Source organism: Colletes gigas, unplaced genomic scaffold, assembly GCF_013123115.1.
Source record: "Colletes gigas isolate AHSC1104 unplaced genomic scaffold, ASM1312311v1 Colletes_gigas_Sc00001, whole genome shotgun sequence".
NCBI lineage: Eukaryota > Metazoa > Arthropoda > Insecta > Hymenoptera > Colletidae > Colletes > Colletes gigas.
Genome location: NW_025106630.1, coordinates 9,112,791 through 9,136,791, shown reverse-complemented (window position 1 = coordinate 9,136,791; position 24,001 = coordinate 9,112,791). Strand labels below are relative to the sequence as shown.

General features: G+C 48.9%; 1 protein-coding gene across 1 annotated transcript; it reads left to right on the top strand.

Moving 5' to 3' along the window:
• Positions 1-5,122, top strand: LOC122396802 (protein dachsous-like). Its single transcript, XM_043395497.1, is given in 3 exon segments — positions 1-1,689; positions 4,447-4,453; positions 5,034-5,122. Coding segments are annotated over 3 exon segments (1,785 nt in total).
• The last annotated feature ends 18,879 nt before the right edge of the window (positions 5,123-24,001 follow it).

Below are 24,001 nucleotides of genomic sequence, written 5' to 3'. Positions count from 1 at the left end.
ATGCGGCACCTGCTACTGTTCCTCGTCCTGGGAGCGACCCTCGCCCCGGGCACGTGGTCCGAGCTCGTCAGATACTTGGAGGTCTCGGAGAACGCGAGGCCCGGCACCCGAGTAGGCTTCATCGACGCCGACAGCCCGCCCTATTTGATCGTGTCGGTGTCCGGGTCAGCGGTGGACTCGGACTTGAACGTGGACCATGCGACGGGAGAGATCAGGACCAAGGTGGCGTTGGACCGCGAGACCAGGCCGTCCTACAGTTTGGTCGCGCTGCCGCAGAACATTCAAGTGGTGGTGAAGGTGCTGGACGAGAACGACAACGCGCCGACGTTCCCCGTCGACCACGTGGACGTCGAGTTCCCGGAGAATTCGCCGCGCGACGCGAAACGCGCCCTGCCGCCCGCCAAGGATCCCGATCTCGGCCAGTACTCCACCCAGAGGTACGAGATCGTGTCGGGTAACCACGGGGACGCGTTCAGGCTGTCGCAGCACCGTGGTCGCGACGGCGTCCTCTACTTGGATCTACAAAACTCCGGCTCCTTGGACAGAGAAGCGCGTTCCCAGTACCATTTGGTGATCGAGGCGCTCGACGGAGGCGCGCCGCCCCTTCGATCGCGGTTACGCGTGAACGTGACGGTGCAGGATGTCAACGACAATCCGCCGATCTTCAACCAGACGAGGTACGTCGCCAGCGTACCGGAGAACGCGACCGTCGGCACGCCGGTGCTCGCGGTGAACGCGACGGACAGCGACGCGGGCGACAACGGTCGCATAGAGTATTCCATCAATCGGCGGCAATCCGACCGCGAGGAGATGTTTCGCATCGATCCCGAGACGGGTATGGTGTACGTGAACAAGGCGCTGGACTTTGAATCGAAGGAACGCCACGAGCTGGTGATCGTCGCGAGGGACTGCGGCGCCCAGCCGCTCGAGGCCAGCGCGTTCCTCTCCGTACGCGTCACCGACGTCAACGACAATCAGCCCGCGATCACCGTGATCTTTCTCTCGGACGACGCGACGCCCAAGATCAGCGAGAGCGCCCAGCCCGGCGAGTTCGTCGCCAGGATATCGGTCAGCGATCCGGACTCCAGGACCGAGTACTCGAACGCGACGGTCACGCTGACCGGCGGCGAGGGCCACTTCGGCCTCGCCACCAGAGACAACATCATCTACCTGGTCGTGGTCGAGAGGCCCCTGGACCGCGAGGAGAAGCCCGTCTACGATCTATCGGTCGAGGCCACCGACGCGGGCACGCCTCCGTTGAGGGCCGTTCGAACATTCCGACTCATCGTCACCGACGTCAACGACAACGCGCCAAAGTTCGCTCACGAGAGGTACGAGGCGCACCTGCTCGAGGCCTCCGAGCCAGGAACCCCGGTATTGAAGGTAACGGCCGTGGACCTCGACGAAGGCGCCAACTCGGCCATCAAGTACTCATTGCTCAACTCCACGTGGTTCACGATCGACGAGGCGTCCGGCCTGATAACCACCATGACCCACGTGGACTGCGAGGCCGACCCCGCGCCGATTCTAGTGGTGATCGCGACCGACCGGGGCCGTCCGCCCCTGAGCAGCAGTGCGATAGTGCGTGTCACAGTTCACGATCTCAACGACAACGAGCCCATCTTCGAGAAGCCGCTCTACAACGCCACCGTGCCGGAGGACATGCCCGTTGGACGCTGCATTATCAAGGTAGGAACCAAATTTCATTTATTCTTAACCCGTTCAACGCGTCCACTGTCGCCTCAATGCTAGACGTTAAAGAAAATACATACAGTAGCTCTCGAAAGTAATCGAACGCGTAGACAAGAAACGTATTTCTAATCAATGAGATGTGAATATTACACTTTAATCGATTCCGAGACAGTATGTGGTTTATACAGATTTCGTAGAGTGTAATCTTTTATAATTATTCTAATCACGAACACGAAAAAGTCAGAAACCAGTAAACGTGAACGCGAATTAATATTGAAGTTGCATAATGAAAATAAATCTGAGAGGTCTGGTGTGGCAGTCGACGCATTGAACGATCCACTTGCATGTTTTAATGTACGTTTATTTAACGGATAAAGTCCTTTTATAAGATACAAGACGAGAGCAACGAAAGAGAAAATGAAATTTGTAATGATCGATTCTAAGAGTCTAGTAAATTATCGTCTAGGATCGATGGAACAAACGCACGGTTCGCGGGTCTTGTTTACACGCGATAAATCGATCGAAACGCTGTCCTCTAACCGTAACATTCTGCTCGAAGATACGGTAATATCCGAGCGACGCTAACTACTTCGATATTCGTTTTACGAGCGAACGTTGCGAAAGTTTCGCGAGTGACGAGGGAAGGAACAAACATGTCAATCTACCATTTTAACGAGCTTCGAGAGGATTGTAAAAGACAGGTCCCCGGTTCGCAATGTGTAAAACATTAGGTGTAGACACTTGATAATTGTAGAGATATAAATAATTACAGTACGATGTAACTTGCGCTATATACTGCGAATATCTGGCTGTTTCATCAAAGTCGCCGTGGCGCAAATGGTACAAGTTCGCGGGTTGTGTAATTTTTCTCTTTCGTTCGCAAATGTACCAGTTTCTCTCTTGCAACCGGTGGAATGCCTCTGGCTGTGCCCGATATGATACAGTTCATTGAATAATTATGAGGTTTTACATTCGCGATACGGCAACCTCGGTGATAGAGATTAATATATTAGAGCGTCGCAGAAAGTATCGAGCATTTTCAAGCCTTAATGTACTATACGATAACTGCAGCAAAATGCAATTTCGGGCACTTGACGTTGTCCCTAGAGCCAATGCATTCCTAAATACAGCATTGTTTGCATTAAATAATAGACGAGGAGATAAATCATCGCGAAAGGAGCTTACTAACTATATGTTAATACGTATACTTTATTTCGATAGGCTGGACACTTGTTGGATCATTTTATTATATTATTCCTTCGTGACATTTCGACCATCTCTCGTGGTCCTTTTCAGACACGGCATTCTATTAATGTACAGTTTGAAATATTATATGTGAAGAAATTACCGATAGAATAGGCGTACGAGAGAAAGAATATTTGCTTAATAGTTCCAGCGGATTAGAGTGACGTAACATTGTGTCTGAAGAGGACCACAAGCGATGGTCCAAACGTCACACCGTAATAAACGTTTCTAATGAAGAAATATCACCGTATACCAAGACATTAATTAACCTAATCATCATTGTACCTTTCACCAATGTTAAAAGTGACATAGGTTCAAGATTTTATAGCTAATCTCGATGCCTCCGTATTTGTGAACCAGTGTCAAATATCCTCGAGAAAACGAGCGTTATCTAGGGAAACAATTTTTTTATTTGATGGACGATTTTTCATTAAGAAATCTTGATATTTTCTGCGATACGAATAACCCAAAGCATATAATCTCTAACCAATTATATCCGTAAAATGATCGAGGATCTGCGATCTACACATTTAAGATCGAAGACGGGCTCAGTCCTTCGTTCGCGAATACTTGCGAGAACGTACGATACGCAGCAAAGGTTTATTATGCCCTTCAGCGAATTAGTAAACGCTGACGTTTGAAAAGTGGTCACTAAGTTATTCCCCTCAGGATATTTTCTCTGAAGCAGCGAACTAGATGACTAGGTGCACGTATCTATTCTTGTTGGAAGAGGCAAACTCGATTTCTATTGTAACTTATCTAGCAACCCTTCAGTGTCGTCTCTGACCAGGCATTGCAAACTATGCTCGATCCACGATTATTCCACGATCGTTCTCTTCGATTGAAAAATATATTATCGTTTGAATGCAGGTTTCTTTAACCCCCAAAAAATATCAGTAACTCGACGACGTTAGAAGTCCTCGCGAACGGTTTTCAAGATCGACGTTCGTCGGGCTTCGACAGATCTGCTAATTGATCTGTCATCGAGACCGATTGCCGACATGCTCGCGAGAGATACGTCGCGAATTAATAGCGCGAGTGAAGCGTCGGCGCGAAAGTGACAGCGCTCGGCTGTAGATCCGCGTTTAACCCTTGCATAAGTCGGCGGAACGTTTTGCGTAAAGTCGTTTCTACGTGGATGCCGGCGTCGTGTCAAAGGTTCTACGAACGCAGCCGGCCGAAAGGGCATCGCGGATGGCGGCCACTCGCGCCGCGGGCGAAGCGTCTGCGTTACGCTGGGAAACTCGTAATTGGTACCGAAGATCGAAAGGTTTTCTCCGTCGTGTTGCAATTAGCGTGTATCGCGAATATTCGATCGACGTTTATTCTGCCGCGAAAACCCGAGAGTTTGAGTCGCTCGCCGCCCGAAGGTGAAACAATCCTTTCGCCGTTTCGGTTCGTACCTGGCAAGAACCAAATGCACGCTGCTTAGCACCGTGAACGAATATATAATTGTTCGGTTTATACCGTAGTAGACGACGAATTAAACTCTTCTTACACGGCTTCCAGAACTCTGGTAAAAAGTATGAACGATCTGTTTATAATGGGAAGGGTTTCGATATATCGTGCTGGAAAAATTCCCATGGAAAGTCGAACGTACGAGATTTTAATATACGCGAGCATTTAAGTGTATTAAATAACATTCATATTTCAAAGCGGTCGAGAACTGAACCGTGTAGTCAATTTGTCATACTCAAGCCGGAGCAAACGCCTACAACTTTGTGGTTTAATTATCGGCGCCACCAATGTTGCGCTTAAAAATATTAAATGCTCGCGGCGTATACTATGTCGCTCGAAGATCGATGTGCTTTCGAGATAATCGACTCTCGAAACGGCGTCGAGGCTAAGAATTCTCGTAAAAGGATAGAATATGGTTTTCTTTTCGGAAACGTGTTGAATTGAATGTTTGTTAAAAAGGAACACGTGGAAGGGAAATTGATGTATCGGTTTGTTTGAAACGTTTAACCCTAGGTGTGAGTTTAGATCGAGTTTGAGTAACTTATAGGGTCTGTGAGTACTAATGGCTTTGTATTTTAAATATTATTGAGTTACGAGGTACATTTGTTATTGAGATATCCTAGATCTTGAATGTTCAGTTCTCCAAATTTATAATGCTAAAGAATTTCATAAAACAAATAGTATTAAGTGTTGGAAAGAATTGGAGTAGATTCAGGAATCTTTGTAATTGCAAAGACGCGTTCGCGGTGGAATCTGAAAAGTTTCGTTTCTAATTGTCGAATCGACGGGAAGAAATGTTGAAATAATTATCGACCGTGAAGTGTTTGAGACGGCGAAAGGAGTTAATTTGCATGCGTCGCGGTGCCCGGTGCACCGCCTCGATCGAGGGAATACGAGTCGCAGCGTAGGAACCTGAATGGGAAAAGCATCGTAAGAATACCGAGTGACGACGCGACTCGCATTCCCACAGAGGCGTTGCTATTGATAAATATCGAAACATAATCGATAATATTGTCAGGCTGTCGATAAAGTTGAGTTCAATTTACGTTAACACGTTTCCTTGCAAACGCGAGCAGCAATGTTACACTCTGCTTCAATTAAGATCCCATCGATAATAGCTAGTAGTAATTAATAAAACGCAATGTTCTTTTGCAGGCATTATGGAAGAGTATAAAACGTCGCAAGATGACAGCGATATTAAAATCAAATATCGAATAACTTATCCACGGTATTTGCAGTATTTTTGTTGGTATTGTCTCGTGTATCGCGAATTAAAAAGACACAGGGTGCTCCCGTCTTCGTCGTCTCTGGGATGCGCTACGCTCGAACACGTGGCTGGTCGAAGCGCGGGGAAACCTGTTGGCCACGTTTTCTTTGTAGCTACGGCGAGACGCTCTTCCCCGAAGCGCTGTTTCAGCGAGAACAAGTTGCTCTCGACACCGACGCTTCTTTACGAGCCTCGTGATCGGTATTATTAGGCGGTTCAGAAATAAATGGCTGATTTCGCGTGTTAACTTAAAATAAGCATAACTCGGTCAAAACGAAAAATCGACTTCGCCCAATACGTTCCAATCTTGTTTATCCCGGACCAACGACTGTTCATTCCTTACCGGTTCCATACAAATTAGAATTTCACTCGTAAATTAATCCCTGCACGTTCCACTGCAGTAGATTTTAATATTTGGCGATACCAGACAAACACGCCCCTAACTGGACCTTTGTAGATTGTGGTACGAGGAGCAAATGAGTCCCGTAGAATAGCCATTCAGCCGTTCCCCGTGCTGTATTTTCATTTCTGATGGCACTGAGCAAATAGGTCTGTAGATTTCTCATTCCGAGCCTCGTCCCCGGAAGAGTTGTGCAAATAATGCAGACTCCATTCACGAAAGGTCCAAGAGAAAACGTCTTTACAATCAAATACACTTGGAACGAAGAAGAGTCCTCGAGTCCCTGATCTAGTATAAATTGAAAAAGATGGGAAGGTAGCTAGGGGTAGAAAAGTGTTCTTCAACCTCGGGAACTTTAAACGTCTACTTTCCAGTGTATACAAGTGGAATTAACTCGGTAAAATGCCAAACAAAGAGTGTCATCCAACATTTATCTTGCAATTTTGCATATCAAGACGAAGAACGTTCCCGTTTCTGAAATTCGAGACGTCAAAGCGATCCGCGAGCGGGATTACGCGGGCGTTACCCGCCGTGGCCATTTACGGGCGATCGTCTCTCGCGCGGCATAATCGTCGAAAGTAATACTATACTTACGCGCTCGTTTGCGTACGATAACGAAGTCGTTACAGGTACTTCGTGGGCTGTCGAAGAAAACGAGCGGTGTAACCCACTTCTTCGCCGGCTAAATTTCTCGCCGATCGACGCGAAAGCGAAACGTTCTGACGCAACGCCGCCGATACAACAAACGATTCCCTGAAATCGTTCCGCGTCCGTGATCGTCTCCGTCCGATCCAGTTGCCCGGTTTAATCCATTCGCCATGCCGTGCAGGACCATATTCTAACGCGTTCCACTTCACCGGGGATCGGGGACACCAGAAATAACGAAAGAGTTCGTACAAACAGGTGCCTCTCGCGCGATCTCGTTCCCCGACGTTCTAGCCAGTTTTTGTCTACTTCGGTAACCTGCTGTTGCTCAACCCAACAGGAAGCGTTTCGAGCCACCTTTGTTTTAAATAGAAAGCGGATGTCGTTGCCGCGGAGTTTCTCAATACCTCGTGTTTCCTCGAATTCGGTGGTTTCGTGAACGTTTACGTCGCGAGCGCGACCTTGGTCGTAGCGAAAGGGTGAAGTTTCGACGACCCCGGCTCGGGATCGCGGGCAAGGTGAAAGGGTACGGAAGCGCGGAAGACGAGAGAGTAAAAAAGTCCGAAGATGAAACGGAGACCGCGCGTTTGATCGCAAGAGGACCGCGAAGGTAGTCGCTGCCGCTGTGACGAAGCGTCTGTCATTCATAACGTCCGTGATCCGTGGACCGTGGATTCGTGAGGCACGGAACGGAAGAGGAGGCAGAGGCGAACCGGTGGCGGGGAGAAGGAACGAGACGGTAGAAAAAGAGAAGAAAAATCCTCCCTGGTCCAGCACCCTCTCCCTCCCACGTCCGTCCATCTGGCCGAGCGAAACGCGTGCCTCCTTTTTTCTCCCGTTGGATTGTCATCCGCATTCAAGGGAGAAGCGGTGAATGCTCGCGCCGGTGCACGCCGAACTCCGAATGCCGATGGAAATTGCGGAGGAATAAACGAGTGCATTTTTCGATTGGCCCGCGCAAGGACGCGTCCGGCAGGCGGCCGGATACGCGGCGAATCCGCTCTTAATCGACGACCAAAACTCATCCGAGGGCACGTGTCATAGCGTTCCCTTCGAAAATGTTCGATGATACGAGCACGCGGCCATTTTTGCACCCTCGCGGTTCTCCGTTGCACGCCGGGAGTCTCGCATAACCGATTCCGTTAAGCTGTTTTCATCATTGACAGCTCAGAAGAATATCTCCGAACGTACACTCCGGATTTAAATAATCCTGCTTATACTATCGCGCGGCGGAGATGGCTGGAATTTTGTTCGGATAACAGACGACGATTGAAATTATCATACAGTGATTCATTCGTGACGTTCGGTCGATTCAACAGCTGTATTTGTATTTATTCATTGTGAAATTCTGTTGTTCGAGTCTTTTATCTAGATGAATTTTAGAGTCTCGAGAACGATACGCTTTCGATACCTTCTCGTTGTTCGTAATAGGAGATTAAGAGACGAATTGCACGAATCAGGACCGCCAGAATTCGTGGCGGGCAGGCTTGGCGAGACCTTGTTCGCGGAGGTCGAACTCGATGGGTTTTTAATTGCACAGCTTCCGGCCACTCGAGCTGTAGAAACGCAATCAGTGCTGGGGGTAATTCCGTCGCAAGTATCCCTAACGTAGATTGATGCAAGAAGGGAGGCAACATGCTATCTCGGTAATGGATTCTGTACATACGAACAATAGAACAGAAGACGTTTCGCTGCTCTGTCTTATCTTCTCCGTTCGACCAGATATTTTTAACAACGTAATCTCGATGGTCCCTGTCGCGCAGGGAAAGTGAGAATATTTGTCAGCCAATCAAACTGATAGAGTTCCTTAGACCAGCGTGAAACATTCGGGCAGAAGAATCAAGGAGCGGTGCACCGTCCCTATAATTTAACGTGGCCGTACCGTTATGGGTTTACGATACGTCAATCGCTATTGAAAGTCGGGAACTCCGAGGTTCCTAAGTCCTAATTGGAATTTGAAATTTTCCCAGCGACACAAAAATTTCAAGCGGTTTCATCAGTCTCGAATTACGACGAGAAACAACTGCTGTAGTTTGGGGATGCGTTCGAAATGAGCCAAAGGTTCGCAGGAACTATTTCCACCGGTTCTGCGATCCATCACCGAAGTGGATCTCACATGTCAGGCTACACCCTTGTATATTTTATTGCCGTTTCGTTGCCTAGTTCAATGATGATTTATAATTGTTGCCCGCTCGTCTGTAATTATTATAATTACAGATTTTTCGTCTGCGGGTTCTTCCAGACGTCTCCCGGGCCCGAACCGGCCGCGTCTTCTCGCTCCATCCCCCTTTGTACCGGCTCCACCCCTTGGAGTCCTCGTCTTCTTTTCTCCTTCTTTCCCTTTCTCGCGCCTCTTCGTTCCTTCCTCTCCTCGACTCGCGAGAAGAGACTCTCTCTCTGGATATACCTTGAAAACGGGTTTCGAAAGTCTCGTGACGCGCCGAATCCTCCTCGCGATGCTGTCGAGATTTCCACCGCGTCGAACGACTCGCTTTTCCGCGACCATCTAGAAAACATCTCTGCCTTTTCACGTACGGTCCAAACTCTGGTTACCTCGTCGTGAAAGTGTTGGTAAACGCGGTGTCTAGGAGTCAACAGCTACCAAATTATAAAGACAAATTTCGTTTCGTCATAGATTTCTCGTTTCACAACAGGAGACACTGACATAGCAATCATCACCGATTGGACACTCGAGATAATTGCCTCGTAGCTCGGAAACTATCGTGTGAAAGACTGTTCGAACACCTGCCGCGATTAAACGAAACTTGGAAGGTGTTAATTAGGAAAGTTAAACCCACAAAACCGAGAAGCAAAGGTGCACATCTTTGTTGTCCAAAATATATGACTCGACTGCCGGATCAAAGGCCGCGTTAACACAACTAATAACCGTTTTACGGTATCTTTGAAACAGTATCGCGACTGTACTTCTTATCCCCATCGAGTTCGAGATCACTCCCGCGTCGGATATTTTCGAAATTGTTGAGCACCGCAACTCCTCCGGGCTATTCTTCTCTATCAGAGTCCACGAGGTCGATACCATCCACGTTCGCGTTCGTCAGCATCTGAATAGGAGCCTCGCGCGAGTATGCGTGCGTTCACGCGTGAAACTATTCGTATCCATCAGGCGAGTATCCGTCTCTCTATTCTATGTGGCAGGACACGGGTTCCAATTCATCCTCGCGCAAGCCTTCCATTATCCGTCCTAACTGGCAACCGAGGATCATTAAGCCACGGAGCCTTTTGTCCGACTGTGCGCGTCCGTCCCGTAACGACTGACGAAGAGGGAATATACGCGAGAGCGCGGAAAGATGAGGACTCGTGACGTTGCTCGACTTCGGCTTTCAGAAACGTTCCTCTTCTTCCACAAGCTACGCCGCTTCCTCGAATTCCTTTCCGTGCTTCCCATCGTTCGACCAGCCAAATTGATTTTCAAATTCCTACCTTCCACCGTTCCCTCCACTAGTGGCCTTTAAGATCCTCGTACTATAGCTGGACCGCCATATTGTCCGCGTATGCATTATCTTCGTCCACAGCTTAATCCCTGCTCCACGCGATTTTGGGTCGTATTAAATTAAGTGTGGAAACTTCATACGCTCCGATATTATCTATAGCACTTTATAAGTCTTCTAATCCTAATTCCATCGGGGACGCTATCTGGGGTCGCGTATTAAATTGGTCGGTTGTAGTTAATAACTCTGAAGCCTTGCGTTTGATATTGTCTATGGTACTTGGAAACATTTTTAAGTCTTCTGTTTTAATATGTATTTATTTTATAAATAAATAATAAGAAAATACGAAGTAACATCACGGTAGGATTAGGGTCAATGTAGCGGAAACTCGAAGTATTTAACTGTTTATTACCGTGGATAATGAACGTATCTGGACGTTTCATTATCTACCTTGCGTGCATGTTGCCCCAACATTACAGGTGCGAATAGTTTCCGATCGGTAGAGTGGCACCGACGATTTACAATTCCGTCCAGTACAAAAGTCTTCGGGACAAGTTTTAACGACCACCATTGTACAAGAATGTCGGAGATACGAGCGTATCGGTAAGAAAACACGCACTCTCGGATTATAGACTTCCGTCATAGGCGATCAGGTAGAAGTGGTAAAAGGATTTCCTGTAGTCGAGGAGCAAACGACAAGTACGCGCGTTGCCAGCCCCAACCTTTGCCCTTCGCCGCATCGATTAAACTGTCGTGCAACAGCGAGCCGACGGTACGTGTCTAGCCTCGGTGCACTTCTGGGTGCCTCCTGTTTAAAATCTCGATGCGGTGTAAGGTCGATCGACTGTCAGTCGCCGGTACGTGCGGCATGATCGATTTCTGCCCGGCTAAACTGCTTAGAGTTCGCTCGCTGCAGAGATAGCAGAGGTTCACCAAAGGTGGTAAAAAGTTCCAGAGTCGATTAGGCTCGCTCCTACAAAGGCCTTTGGATGAAAGATGGATCCTATATTCGAAAGTTCATAAGTTTTACGGTCTCTGGTTACTGGATGATTATACCCGGCTTGAAACCTCTTGGCGGATCGGAGGTTCCAAAGCTTCGAAGCTCATCGAGGCTTCGGGGGACATCGAGTGCACATCGGATTGGGACAGACTCGTAAGGGTTCTTGGAAGTTGTCGGGTGTTTCGCGTCGAACATCGCGCGGAACGCTGTCGATCGGTCGTTGGTTCGTCTGGAAAGGATCGATTATACCGGTCGGACGGATCGCGAGGTTGGATCGAGCGGGTCGCGTCCGTAGACGTGGAAGATGCGGCGGTGCATCAGTCGGCCGGGGTACACATCGTGTATCGCGGTACAAAGTGATGACCGTAATGACTCTAACCACCGTCTGACATCTGGCATTAGGCACTCGAGCTTTCGAGTGGCAACGCCCGCAGCAATTGTTGCCGTTTACGACTGCCGTGCACGCTCTCCTTCTTTCCCTGTTGCTCCGTCCCGTCGTCCACGGGTTTCTTCCCTCCTCTTCGTACGCTTTCCTCGTCGCTCGCACGCTCGCGCCGCATGTCCGCGCGTTCCCTCCGACTCTTCCCGCTCCGCGTTCGCTCCCGTCTCTCTTCTCGTTTCTCCGCTTCTCCTCGTCGCTCGTCCGCTCTCGATCCTACGCGCTATAGACCGCATTCCCGAGTGCAACGACGAGGCAGAGATATATGTATATGCATTCGCGTGCACCGGTCGGCTGCAGCCACCGCGCGGCTGCACTCGCGCTACGTTCCTATAGAGCCTCCTGCGCGCATCCAACCTATAAACACCGACCGGCTCGTATCTCGCCTCTTCTCTCGCTACACGAATCCACCGAGTCATAAGCGTACCCCTATCCCCCCCTCGACTCGTCTACAGTCTCCTTTTAATTGCAGTTTTAGGCCGCTCGCATACCGGAAACCTGTACACGTCTCTGCTCGGCGCCGCCCACGACTTCGCGCCGCGGTTAATAGATAGCCACCTCGACAAAACAGTCCCTGCAATGTTCGCTTTCCAGCATACGATCGCGAATCTAGTATATTTCGCAGGATATTTTACTCTCTTAGGCATTTTTATTTCTCAACCTCACAGAATACTGGTATATACCCTATTTCGTGTATATTCTTTTGACGACGCCTCAAGCAGTCATATTCTTTATTACAAGGAATGTTTTCACGGCAATATTCAATTTTACTCAACTATTCGTTAATGGGTAAGAGTAAGTAGCCAGAACGATTAGATTAATTGTTAAATAAATTCCCACTCGCCAATCCAATCTCGCCAGCCCGTTGCAGAAGGATTTTTCCCGAGGAATGCAAATCTGGTATCGAGCCCCGGAGACAAGTTCGGTAAACGGCGTTCTTTCCAGTCGATTTTCCGCGATCGCCGGGTCCCCTCCTGTCGCGTTCGATTTTCCACGGTGTAGAAAAACACCGCGTGAATTCTCGGAGTCCCGCGAAATTGTGCAACGCGTCGTGTGTGCGTTGGACGCCGCGAGCTCGACGGGCCGTTCTTTATCTCCCTTTCTGGAATAATAGAGACCGGTGCCGACGAGAAAATGGTTCAACCTCTCACCGAATGGGAAACCCAGCGTCATGGGGCTCTGCGTATCCTGGCGCAATTACCGACATTAGAAAGTCGTCACTGCGCGTCGAGTCCCAGAATCCGACCCCAATTACCGAATCTCTCCTCGGGGCCAGACACCGCTGGCTACGCGTCTCGGTCCACGCTCGCCCCTAAACGATCTCCTCTTTCTCGCTCAAACATGCTCCTCGTATCCCTACACTGTGCTGTTACACGATCCCAGAAAATAATTCATTAACCCCTTGTATTCGAAGATCTTTCTACGATTACCTCCCAGCTACTCGAGCAGAGTTTCTTACGAAATAGTACCAAATTATTTCGACATATCTCCAACAGATTAGCCAATGCATGGAATTGTGTTTTTGCTCGTTTCCCGCACATACCCCAAACACGAGCGTGCTCGAGAGTCGAGAGCTCGAGTTATCGACGGCGTCGATCGTAGTTGGCGCGCACGGATGAATTTCCGTGGAAGAGAGGAGAAGATTATTAAGAAAGTCGGTGAACGAGGAGGGTCGGAGGGACGAGGTTGGATCCTATCGGAAAGTAATTACCGGGGGCCCGGTGGTGCGGTCGTAATTAATCAAATTCCGCGTAGGGATGACGCGACGAAAACGAATCGGCCCGCGGCCAGGAGAATCCATTAGCGAAACACGCGCGGTCTCGCGGGTATTATTTCGCGCTACGCGCCCTCGGAGCTAAACCGTCGGAGGAACCAAGCGCTGGGCGACCTATCCAGGCGCGTAGCCGCCGCCGCATTAGCCCGACATTAGCTTCCACGTGACGCACGATCCTTCGATCTTGCACCTTACCCGGCTAATTGTGCGAGCCTACTCTCCCGTTCAGCAGGAGAGCCGTGACGGATCGACGGGTCAATCGAGGTCGTCACTCGGCCCGTCTCCGAGGCTCCCTCCCGCGCGGCCAATCGACACTCGAGCCTTCCAGCAGATTTTCTCAAGCCTTTCCAAACGCGGAAGAGCCGCAACGCGACCAGATGTCTTACCCGTTGGCTCGCTAACGCTAATATTCCGCTGGTCCGCGATCGACGACTCTCCGCTTCCCCATAGCGCGTAACTTTCGCGAGTTTCGATGGTGCAACAGCCGCCGACGATTGGGAAAAGTTCTTGTCCTCAATGAGTGGCTGTGTTATTAGTTACACGCGTTACGAGTTCGTTTGAAAATAGCTAAAACAAACGTTCCCGACGGGGGGTACGAATTATCTTGTCGAGGCGATGTATTAAGTTCTCTCCGCTAAGGAGACTTCGAATGCCTTGGAGCCTCTAAAACGCAACGTATAAACGAATCTTGTCGAAGCAATAATTGAGATTTAAGGAATGCATTCGGAGTATGCGATTCACGCTGAGGGATTTCTCCTCGAATAAATTTTGCTTAACACGTATGTATGCTTACGGTATGACGTATCGGTAATGGTCCTTATATTCGCTATTTAACTTTAAAAAAGTGGTGACAATCTTACTTCCAAAATACCCTTGAATAGATTCAACGCCCATACGATGCTTACGCACAATGTCCAGCGCCGGCGGTTCTTTCTTAATGAAATTACGTGTGAAATTGAGATAGGGAGACCGGCGTGACAGGTGTAAAATGCGGAAACAAGGGTCCTTTTAGCCATCGTTTTCCCCCGGGGACGCGCATTCCGTGCGTAATTTACTGCCTTTGTGGGTCGGGCAATTTCCATGCCGGTGGAAATCGTCTTCGGCGAGTCGTACACACAGCGTGCAGCACGTGCGAACCGGGTCTCCGTCGCACGTTCTGTCCGTCGTATGCACTTTCCCGGTGCAACGTTCGCACCAAGTGCATTGGAAAGTGCAACTCGCACGCAGTTCCTCCTCCCTCGCCACCCTGCCTCCCCTTATCGCGATTGGTTACCTGCCTTATAGCTGGCACCGATCTGCCTACCAAGCGCTCGCTTTCTCTCCCGACGCCTCGATACACACACACACACACACGCGGATGTACACGCACACGCATTCGTACCAGTACGCACTTACGATCGGCTTCTCTTTCGTCCCGATCGTTTCGTTAAACGTGGAAGAAACGTGGCCGACAGCCTCGGGGCTTTCCGATCGGGGGCGATCGATCGATCGGATTTCTCGTTCGAACGGACGCGGAATCTTGAAAATCGGGCCGTCTCGCGTCTCGAGCGACCGACAAATTGGCACACCTGTCTTTCGCTTTTCCGTCGTCGCGAGATCTTAATTCCGACCGTTCCCGGAGCCTTTTCTTCCGCCATCCTCGATCGGCAAATCGAATTTATTAGAACAAACACTCACGTTCTTGCCCACTTGGGATTTCGAGGGAATATTTTGTGACTTCTATAGGAAGAGATTACTTTATCGGATCGTTCGTTCTTCGTGGACCAGCAAGTCGCTTTTGATCGTCGATTCACATCGGTGTATCAGTGACCGGAAATAAGGCGTATAATGTACACGAGAAAGTTCATAATATCTTTTTAATTATGAATTACGATATTTCACGGAACATTGCCCGCCGAGAAACGCTGTGCTACATCATTCCGCAAAAAAATAAAGAAAGTTAGGTAATTATTGCTGAATGGCTACCGTGCACGAGAGCTTTCCAGCTCATCATATTTAATCGCAATACTAATTGCAATCTCTGAAACTATTTTAACGACACGTGGGTACAGTTATTCGGTTTCCTTCGAAGGCGGGAAATTTCATTGATTCCCTTTTGTAAAGAAAATTCGTGGAACTTCGCGATAGTTTCTTTTAGCGCGTTGGTTCCCGAACAGAGGCCCGCAGAGTTAGTTATATCGACTATACAACTGGATACGCGAGTTCCCTGCTTTCAGTGTCGCAATCCATCGTCGTCGAAGCTAAACAAAAGAGACTTTTGTTGCTATCGCCAGAGAACTGGCTCCAAGATGATGAGCGGTTGTGTGCGAAGGCCTTTTCTGTAGGCGCTCGTGCGGGTAATGGCGTACACGCAGACACGAGGAGGAAAATGCATGTTTCCGTCCACGGGAACACCGTGGCTGACCAGCAAACCATGGAGAAACAGTATCGACCGTACGTGGTCGAAACGTTGATTCGATACTCGAAGCCACCGAATAGAATTTCTTTGGATCGTTCGTCCTCCACTTTCTCCACGTTTTCGTTACTAAACATATACATTGTCGCGTCCATCCACGACGTCTAAATCCTCAGCGTTAAATATCGTTGTTTATTGAGAATTAAAATTTCACTTTTGCACGGACTCGGGAGAAAAATGAATAACAGTACACCGATCGTCCATTTACTATACGCAATATTACGTACAGGGACGGTAAACGACGGTGAATCACAAAAAGAGAAATGTTTGGGTTTTTTCTTGCCGCCAACGTTGGAGGAAAAATTCCGATACGTCCGCGCGTTGGGAGGAGTTTTAAGACGAGCAACGAAGAATTTCGATAACCGATCCTCGAGTAAAATTCAATCGGCCGTTCCTCGTACGGCGAGAGTACCCCGGCCGCTTTGGCATGCAGCACGAAAACCGAGGTACGGAATCGTCGCCGATATCGCTCCTCTGAATCGACAATCAAAAGCTGCGTGTGCAGTTATGCGAACCGTCCCGGCGAGGCGACGAACCTCCCGCCCCGAGGGCGCGTTAGACTTCCGAGGGAAAAGCCCAGACACACCGCCAGGAGAAAGCAAAATTTCTCGCGAATCCCTGGACCCAGTGTCTCTCAAACGAATATTCGACCGTAGTTGGTTACATTTTCGTTTCGATCTAGCGATAGAAATTTCCGATTCATTCACCAGCTTGCTTTTGTCTTCCACTCCCACTTACGCGCGGTCACTTCCGTACTTGGCACGTGGTCGCGCTGGCAGTTGTAGGCGCCATTACGATTTCCTCGATACCGTTGTCTGAATGAAAATTACAACGAGCATAGATCTTTCCAACTATTTGTCGTACAGGGAATCGTAATGTGTATGTATTCTTTGCATAGAGATTGATAAATTTCACTTATCTAAACTTCATCGTCCGTCCACTTTTGCGCCCGACTGTAGGGACATAAAAATCGTTATAAATATTTTTATTAGCCGGACGGCGGAGGCTAGTTGCGGAGGAGCGTGTTGGCGGAGGCGTCGCCGTGCTATCGACGCTTCTCCCGATTAAACGGCCCCGTCGCGTATCGTGCGAGACGATCGCGTCGTTTCGCGCGAGGATTCGCGGAGGAAACGTTAATGGCAGGCTCGATTGGCGAAAATTGTCGAGCCGGTGGAAAGTCAACGGCGAGACACTTAATCGGCATCGTAATTCACGAACGGCTGGGACTCGCGATAATTGCGGCGTGGGGACGGTGAGAAAGGTGGCCGCGTCCGGCAATCACGTACGGCTTGGATTTTTCCTACCGCGTACCAGCCTGCTGGCTCGCACGGATGCCACGATTTTACGAGCCGTTCTTCTTAACGGCGTTATGCACCGTGAAGCCGGGACCGCATCTCCGTTTCAAGCCTCTCTCGTAGGAGTTTTCGAACAATCACCTACTTCTTGCGCCGGTTGAACACACGCGCGCATTGGTCCCCCTACGTCGGGTTACCACTCCTGTCCGCCGACTATCGTTCATCCGCGCGCTTTCGCAACGGCTACCGTGATTGCGTGCCATCCGAGCGTTAATACCGACGCGATATTCGTGCCTCATAATTGTCGCGCGTCGATGTTTTTTACGACATTATAACACAGACGAGCTATACGAGCAGACCTTAGGGACTTTAGTCGTCAAATCTGGCTGCCATACCGACCTGACAATTCGGAGGTGATTCTATTCGGAGGTCAAACAAATTGATTAAAAATTAAAAACAAATTCTAAAGAAAAATAGACAGGGAGTAGGTGCAAAAATTTCGACAAAATTGAAAACCTTCAAATCATTCTGGAAAAATTATTTTCAATTGCAAGGATCAAGTACAATCATTTTTGGTCAATACACATACCCCCGAATTCCTACACAGTTTCGAGAAAAAAATTCTGAAAGTAGAAATTTTTCGATGAAATTAAAAAATTTCAAATCATTCTAGAAAAATTATTTTCGGTTGCAAGGATCAAGTACAATCATTTTTGGTCAATACACATACCCCCGAATTCCTACGCAGTTTCGAGAAAAAAATTCTGAAAGTGTAGAAATTTTTCGATGAAATTAAAAAATTTCAAATCATTCTAGAAAAATTATTTCTGGCTGCGGGGGTCGACTACAATCACTTTTGGTGAATACCCATACCCTCGAAATCCCACGCACTTTCGAGAAAAAAATTCTTTTATGAAAATATCATGTGAGGCCAGAAATGACACCCCCAAATTTCATGCGTATGTTTAGAACATCATAACTTTTAAACGGATTGGAGAATTTTAATGTTTCAAAATGCAAACAAAGTGTGAAAAGTTGTTCCTTAACTCCGTAAAGAGTCGCAGAGAAATGAAATGCGATTATTATTAGATTTGTATAATAAAATTATTTTCTGAAACTGGATCGTAGAAGAAGTCCCGTCTTGTTTGTAAGACCGTAGTCGCGTCACATTCGTAAGAAACGGGTGAAACGAGACGGCAATCCAGCTCCGCGATGTGGGTAAGCGTCCCGCAACCGGAGGTCTTTGTTTCCTACGGTTACGCAATCGGTGGTCGCGTGTTCTGAGTGACACCGCTCGCGAAGCAACGCGTGCATATCGATAAACGAAGGAGAATGTGCAACGTGCATGTGCAGTCGCACGCATACTCGCGATGCGGGTCAGTCATCGTATCCATTGGTATGCGACCTCCTCCTCGAACAACGTTCTTGTTAAGCTACAAAACACCGCAAGGTAGTCCCTGCAAGGATCTCCGGCTTGACGGAAACGCGACGACGACCGGCAGACCGATCGTCTCGTACCTCACCACCCACTGACAGAGCGAGAGGACGTTGAATAATCCACGGACACACGAGAAACTTGATAACCGGTGCTCCTTTCGCGGCTAAAGGGAAATAACGATGGTACCATGGCGATCTTATTTCCCGTTATCACACAATTATCCTACCGATTCCGTTCCACTCCCGTCTCTCCTTCTCCTCACTGAAAATCGACTCCATACTAACAATACTACTCTCGCTCTGTATTCGCAATTTGAACCATTTAATTGTAAGGTTGTCTAGAAAATTTTTAGAAAAATTGTGTAACTCCTCGAGGTCGGCCATTTTGGTGCACGAGCGTTACTTGGTAAATCGTCGATTGTAACGAATTACAAACCTATAGAAATTTCTATTACGAGTTTGCGGAGAATTTTCTAACGCGTTATCGAGCTTGTAGCAATCGTGAAACTTAATTTTCAATCGATCGATCGAGCACCGCCGGAGCCACGGAAACCGAAAGAACGAGTCTCCGGAGTTCTCGCGCGGGGGGAACGGTTGAAACGGGCGGTTTATTTTATTAGCTCTTACGTTAGAGGAGCGGCTGACAACTTAATTGTTTATTAATTCACATTCGCGTCCGGCGCGATTGCGCCGACGGTTATGCGGGGAACTGGTCCGTATCGGTCCGCCGGCTACCGGCTTGAATACACATAAAATTTTTATTTCCAAAGAGCTCGCCGCTCGGCGAATTCTTCGCGTTGCAACGCCGCCGATCCGGGGCTACGAATTTACTTTCGTGCCCTGGCAATTATAGCGTAACGGTCCGGCTAGAAATTTCCTGGAATCGTTGTGGCTATCGTCGGGGACCCCGGATTCTCCATTACTTTTGATATACGATCGATTCGCGAACTCTTCCCACCCCTGCCACGGAATATCTTCTGGCCTGGCGTTTACGACGCGCCAGAGACCGCGGTCGATCGAGTCTTCCTCGATATTACTCTAACGCGCCGCCTAAGCTTTCCCGATAGCACCTCCGATAACTATCTTCCGCGATGAGATCCACTCCGTTTCGTCCGCGAGTCCTACGAGTCCCTCTTTAGCATAGAAATTTCGAACCGCCGCGGATTTTCATGCTACGACTTTATGGCACCGTGGATGGCGCAAAGTATCATTCGAGAAGAATGCCTCTAGGGGTTTGTACACGATTCAAATAATTTTCTCTAGCCAGCCCATCGAGTATAGACTCGTTTCAGACCAAGTGTATCGCTCAGAGAGATTTTACTCAATTTATTCCTGAAGAAAGTACACGGCAACATCTTGATAATACGTAATCCACGATAGAACGAGTTTTCTACTTTAAAGCGAGTCTAAAACGATCGTAAGCACCAGGTGCAGTGAATCGTCTATAAGTGTCGCTTCTTGAAAAACTGTCGATTTCGTTTCTCACCCATTCTCACCGTTTCCCATTTGCTTTCTTTGTGTTATAAAAGCGGTTGGAGTTCGCGCTGTATTTAATAGCGAGGCCTAAAGAGAATATATACGCGATTAATATACTTATCGTCGATGTGCTTTTTCCAAGTTGCTCGTTGCTTAACGGTCTGGGAGCAGCAGCTAAGTGGAAATAGCAATCCGCGAACTTGACGCGCCAAATTTATAGGCGTTCGAGGCGTCCTAATTATGTCATTAGTGGCTAGATAGGGTAGTCGAGGCGACCATTTTGAACGGTTCAAATCGCGACGTGTACTGGAACGAGAAACGTCGATGAACCGGACGAATCCCAGGTACAGTTTTAATTAGACCGGCCACCAATCAACGAGATATCGCGCTCTCGCAGCCTCGTTTCGAGAGCAACGATACACACGGATCGTCTTGCATCGGTTAACCAGAAACATCGGGGGCCGGTTGTTTCGTTTCCTAGTAAATTTATTCGACCGATAGCGACCGTTGCAACGAGGTATCGATCACGTAACGCGCTCCCGGTGTGTATACATTGTAATTGGTCCGCGGCAATAAATATCGCCGTCAGATAAATTTCCAACAGAGCGATACGACTATGCTTAATGCTATCGGAGGCTAGTAGACGCGTCTCTGTCGCTCGCGAATCAATCACCGGGACGCGCGTCTACATCTTCGTCGCGATATTCTAGCGTTCGACTGCCGGGCTAATGGGATCGCCGGGAACGGTTACTTGGCTCGAGGAAACTCACCGCGAAAGAAACCATCGAATTTCCGACGGTGAAAGTCGCGAAAGATGGAGCTAAGTAATCGTCGTCGGTCGAGTTTTAATTAGAATCAATATATGCGTCCTCCATAGTTCGCTACTCGAACTTACGTCACTGCACGCATTGAACTCTCCACGTTACCAAGAGAGTCAACGATTTAAATAAAAATATCTCCCAAAATAATGATTGTAGGACAGAAATAGACGAATACTTTCTTGTAGGGAATATCACGGACCATCGATTGGTGCGATAAAAAAATATTAACTTTACACAAAACATAATGATAACGACGGAAACTAGACAAAAATTCGTTCGTAATGGAGTTTGGGCCGTAAAACGCGTAATTGCGGACTAGCGGGCTTGTCGGCGGAATAATCGGCAACGAAACGAGTGCCAGGGGCGAGGTCGACTTTTAATTAAGCCGACGTTCAATCAACGGACGCCTATATACCGTTGATCGCTCACTCGCGGAGCGGATCGGCGCGTTTCCGCGTTCCCCGTGCACGTCGCGTTCATCGGGAGTGCTCCTCAGCCCCGGAGAAAGAGAGATATCGTCGGAAACTTATCCTCGAGGTCAATCCACTCGTCCGTACGTACGTGCACTCGATCGAACGAGTTCTTCCTGTCCGTCTTCGCCGACTATCGCGTGTTCCATTTGCTCGGTTTTCCTTTCTCTTCTTATCGTCGATCTGCCACGAAACCTGGAAAACTCCCGGCGGATCGTAACGAGCGATTAGCCACCTGCTTCTAATTAATTCGACCGACGTTATTACGGCGGCATCGTCCCCGGGGATCTGTCGGCGATCGAACGGTAAAAATTGCAGACCCGACGGTAGCTAATTTAACGCTTTCCCGTCCTGGATCATTTGCTTTTGTTCTTCCCTGGTCGCGTTCCACGCGACCGCCGCATGGAAACGCTGGAACGCGGCGTTTATCGCGCCGCGGCTAACGCGCGTGTTATCATTATCGTCAGGGTGTGGCCTCGTTCCCGTCTTTTTCACTCTGTCATCCTTCGGGGCTCCGGATCGACGGCTTATCGCTCAAACCGTTGCGAATCGATTCTTCTCGCCACCGAGGATAGGAGAACTACGAACCGTCTCTCGAACGAAGTCCTGAAAGTCTCGATTTCACGAACTCCGGACCCACGGTACGTGCTCTTTGTTCCACGAATGCAGCGCGTGGATACGGTAACCTTGCTTCTTGCATTCATCTGCGTTTTTAGACGCTGTTTATGTTTCTTTAGTTCGGCTAATTGCCGGCCGCGTAATTGACACGTTCGTTGCCGCTCGTGTATGGGTGACTGGGACTCTTCACCGAGGAACTGAACAAATTTAATCTCAATGAGAGGAGTCGAGAAAAGCAAAGGACACTGAATAGGCTGATTGAATTCAATAGGGGCGAATCTTTCTCGGTTGCACTTTTCAGTCACAGATAGTGCAAGACCGCTAATCCGCAATTACACGCTTCAGGGCTGCAATTACGGGCTCGTGAATCAGATACATCAATATGACTCGCGACACGAATCGTTGGTGGTTTTTGGAGTCGGTCGGGGCATTATCGTCGTCCTGGTCGTTCGAACGACCTTCCGGCGACCCTGAGAGAGTTTTCGGGGTTGCGTAACTGGGCCTGGTTCATTCGCCGGACCGAGAAACCGAGCGATGCCGTAATACGTTTGAATAGTGGCAAAAGTCTCGGGGATCGAAGTGGCGGTCAGAGGGGGTAAAGGGAAGGCGGCGTAGAAACGAGAATAAAAGAAGGCGGTAGGGAGAGAAAGATACCTCGTGGCGGGCATCAGAGTAACAGCAGGTGGTTGGTTAGGTTATATGCCTTCCCGGGAATCGGTTTAATGTACACACGCTCACGGACCTCTACCTGCCGCGTTCTGCTTCGCCTCTCATAGGCGAATTGCGATAGTTGCGAGCCGAGCATACGGCACACAAGCCTCTCGACCGGTCTCTATCGCAATTGAAGGAACGTAACTCGAAACCACGTAATGCTTAACACGATATCCGCATGATTAATAACGTATGCGTGGCACGCGTGCGGGTTAACGATCGTATTGTATAGCTCGACGAGTTAAATAAGGGATCCCCGGACTCGTTTCGACCTCCGTCCACGCTATTCTTCCATAGTCTTAACCCATTGGCTTACTTTTGCCGGGCTACGAAGGCTCGTTTTACCCGCTGAGACCCGTCCGATATTCAACCGTATTCCCACAACACCGTGCCACAGGATACAAGAGAATTTCCTTTTATTCGACGTGCCTAGCCATTCTCGATAGCCACGCTCTTGTGGAACAAAATAACAGTTATCGCGTGCGTGTTCGAGGTCAGAGTTCATTGTTAACGCGTCGACTGACCGGTGCCTGTAATCATCGAGATTCGAGACTTTCGTGGGTAATAAACACTCCTCGCGTTTCTATCTTTTCTTAGTACGAACGAGCTTTCGTCGGATGCAAGTCGGAGATTTTCTGTGAACCGGTAGGACCGAAGTTCAAATGGGTTTTCAATTGACCAGCTGCCGATCGCTCGGATCGACCGCGAAAAGATCGGGGCGGGGGTAATTTCGTTCCAAGTATCCCTAACGCAGATTGATGCAATAAGCGAGGCGGTACGGCGCTGCCTCGAGGATCTTATTAAACTCGTCGAGCTATACGTACGTGCGTTTACCATTTAAACGCGACATCGGTGTTTCTCCCGCCTCGGGATGGAAACGCGTTCGACGCGCGTTTATGGTAGTGTCGGCGATTGGTATCGTTGCACGACGCGCCGAGGCGCGATTTTTCTCGCGCACTTTCACCAGACTGCGCCGATCGGATCGACTCATTCTCCGAGCACCGCACGATCGCGCCGATACGGTCGAAGAGGGCCACTCCGAGATCGCGAATGAAAATATTATTCAACGCCTGGAACGAACACCTCGAACCAGGAAGCTTTCGAGAACCGATCCCGCGCTGGATGCGCCGACCGTAATATCGGTCACGTGAACACTGTTCCTGCAACGGCACGGAATGCAATTGCCGATCTTGGCGGGATCTTCTCTTCTTCGATGCCAGGCGTGCAGTATCTCGCTTCTATTCTTCGCTATTTTCCAGTTACCGTAATGGACACAAGGTCTTCGGGTACCTACGCTCAGAGGAGCAAGAATGCCGGAGGAAAAAAACGTTCTTTGCGTTAATTAGAGT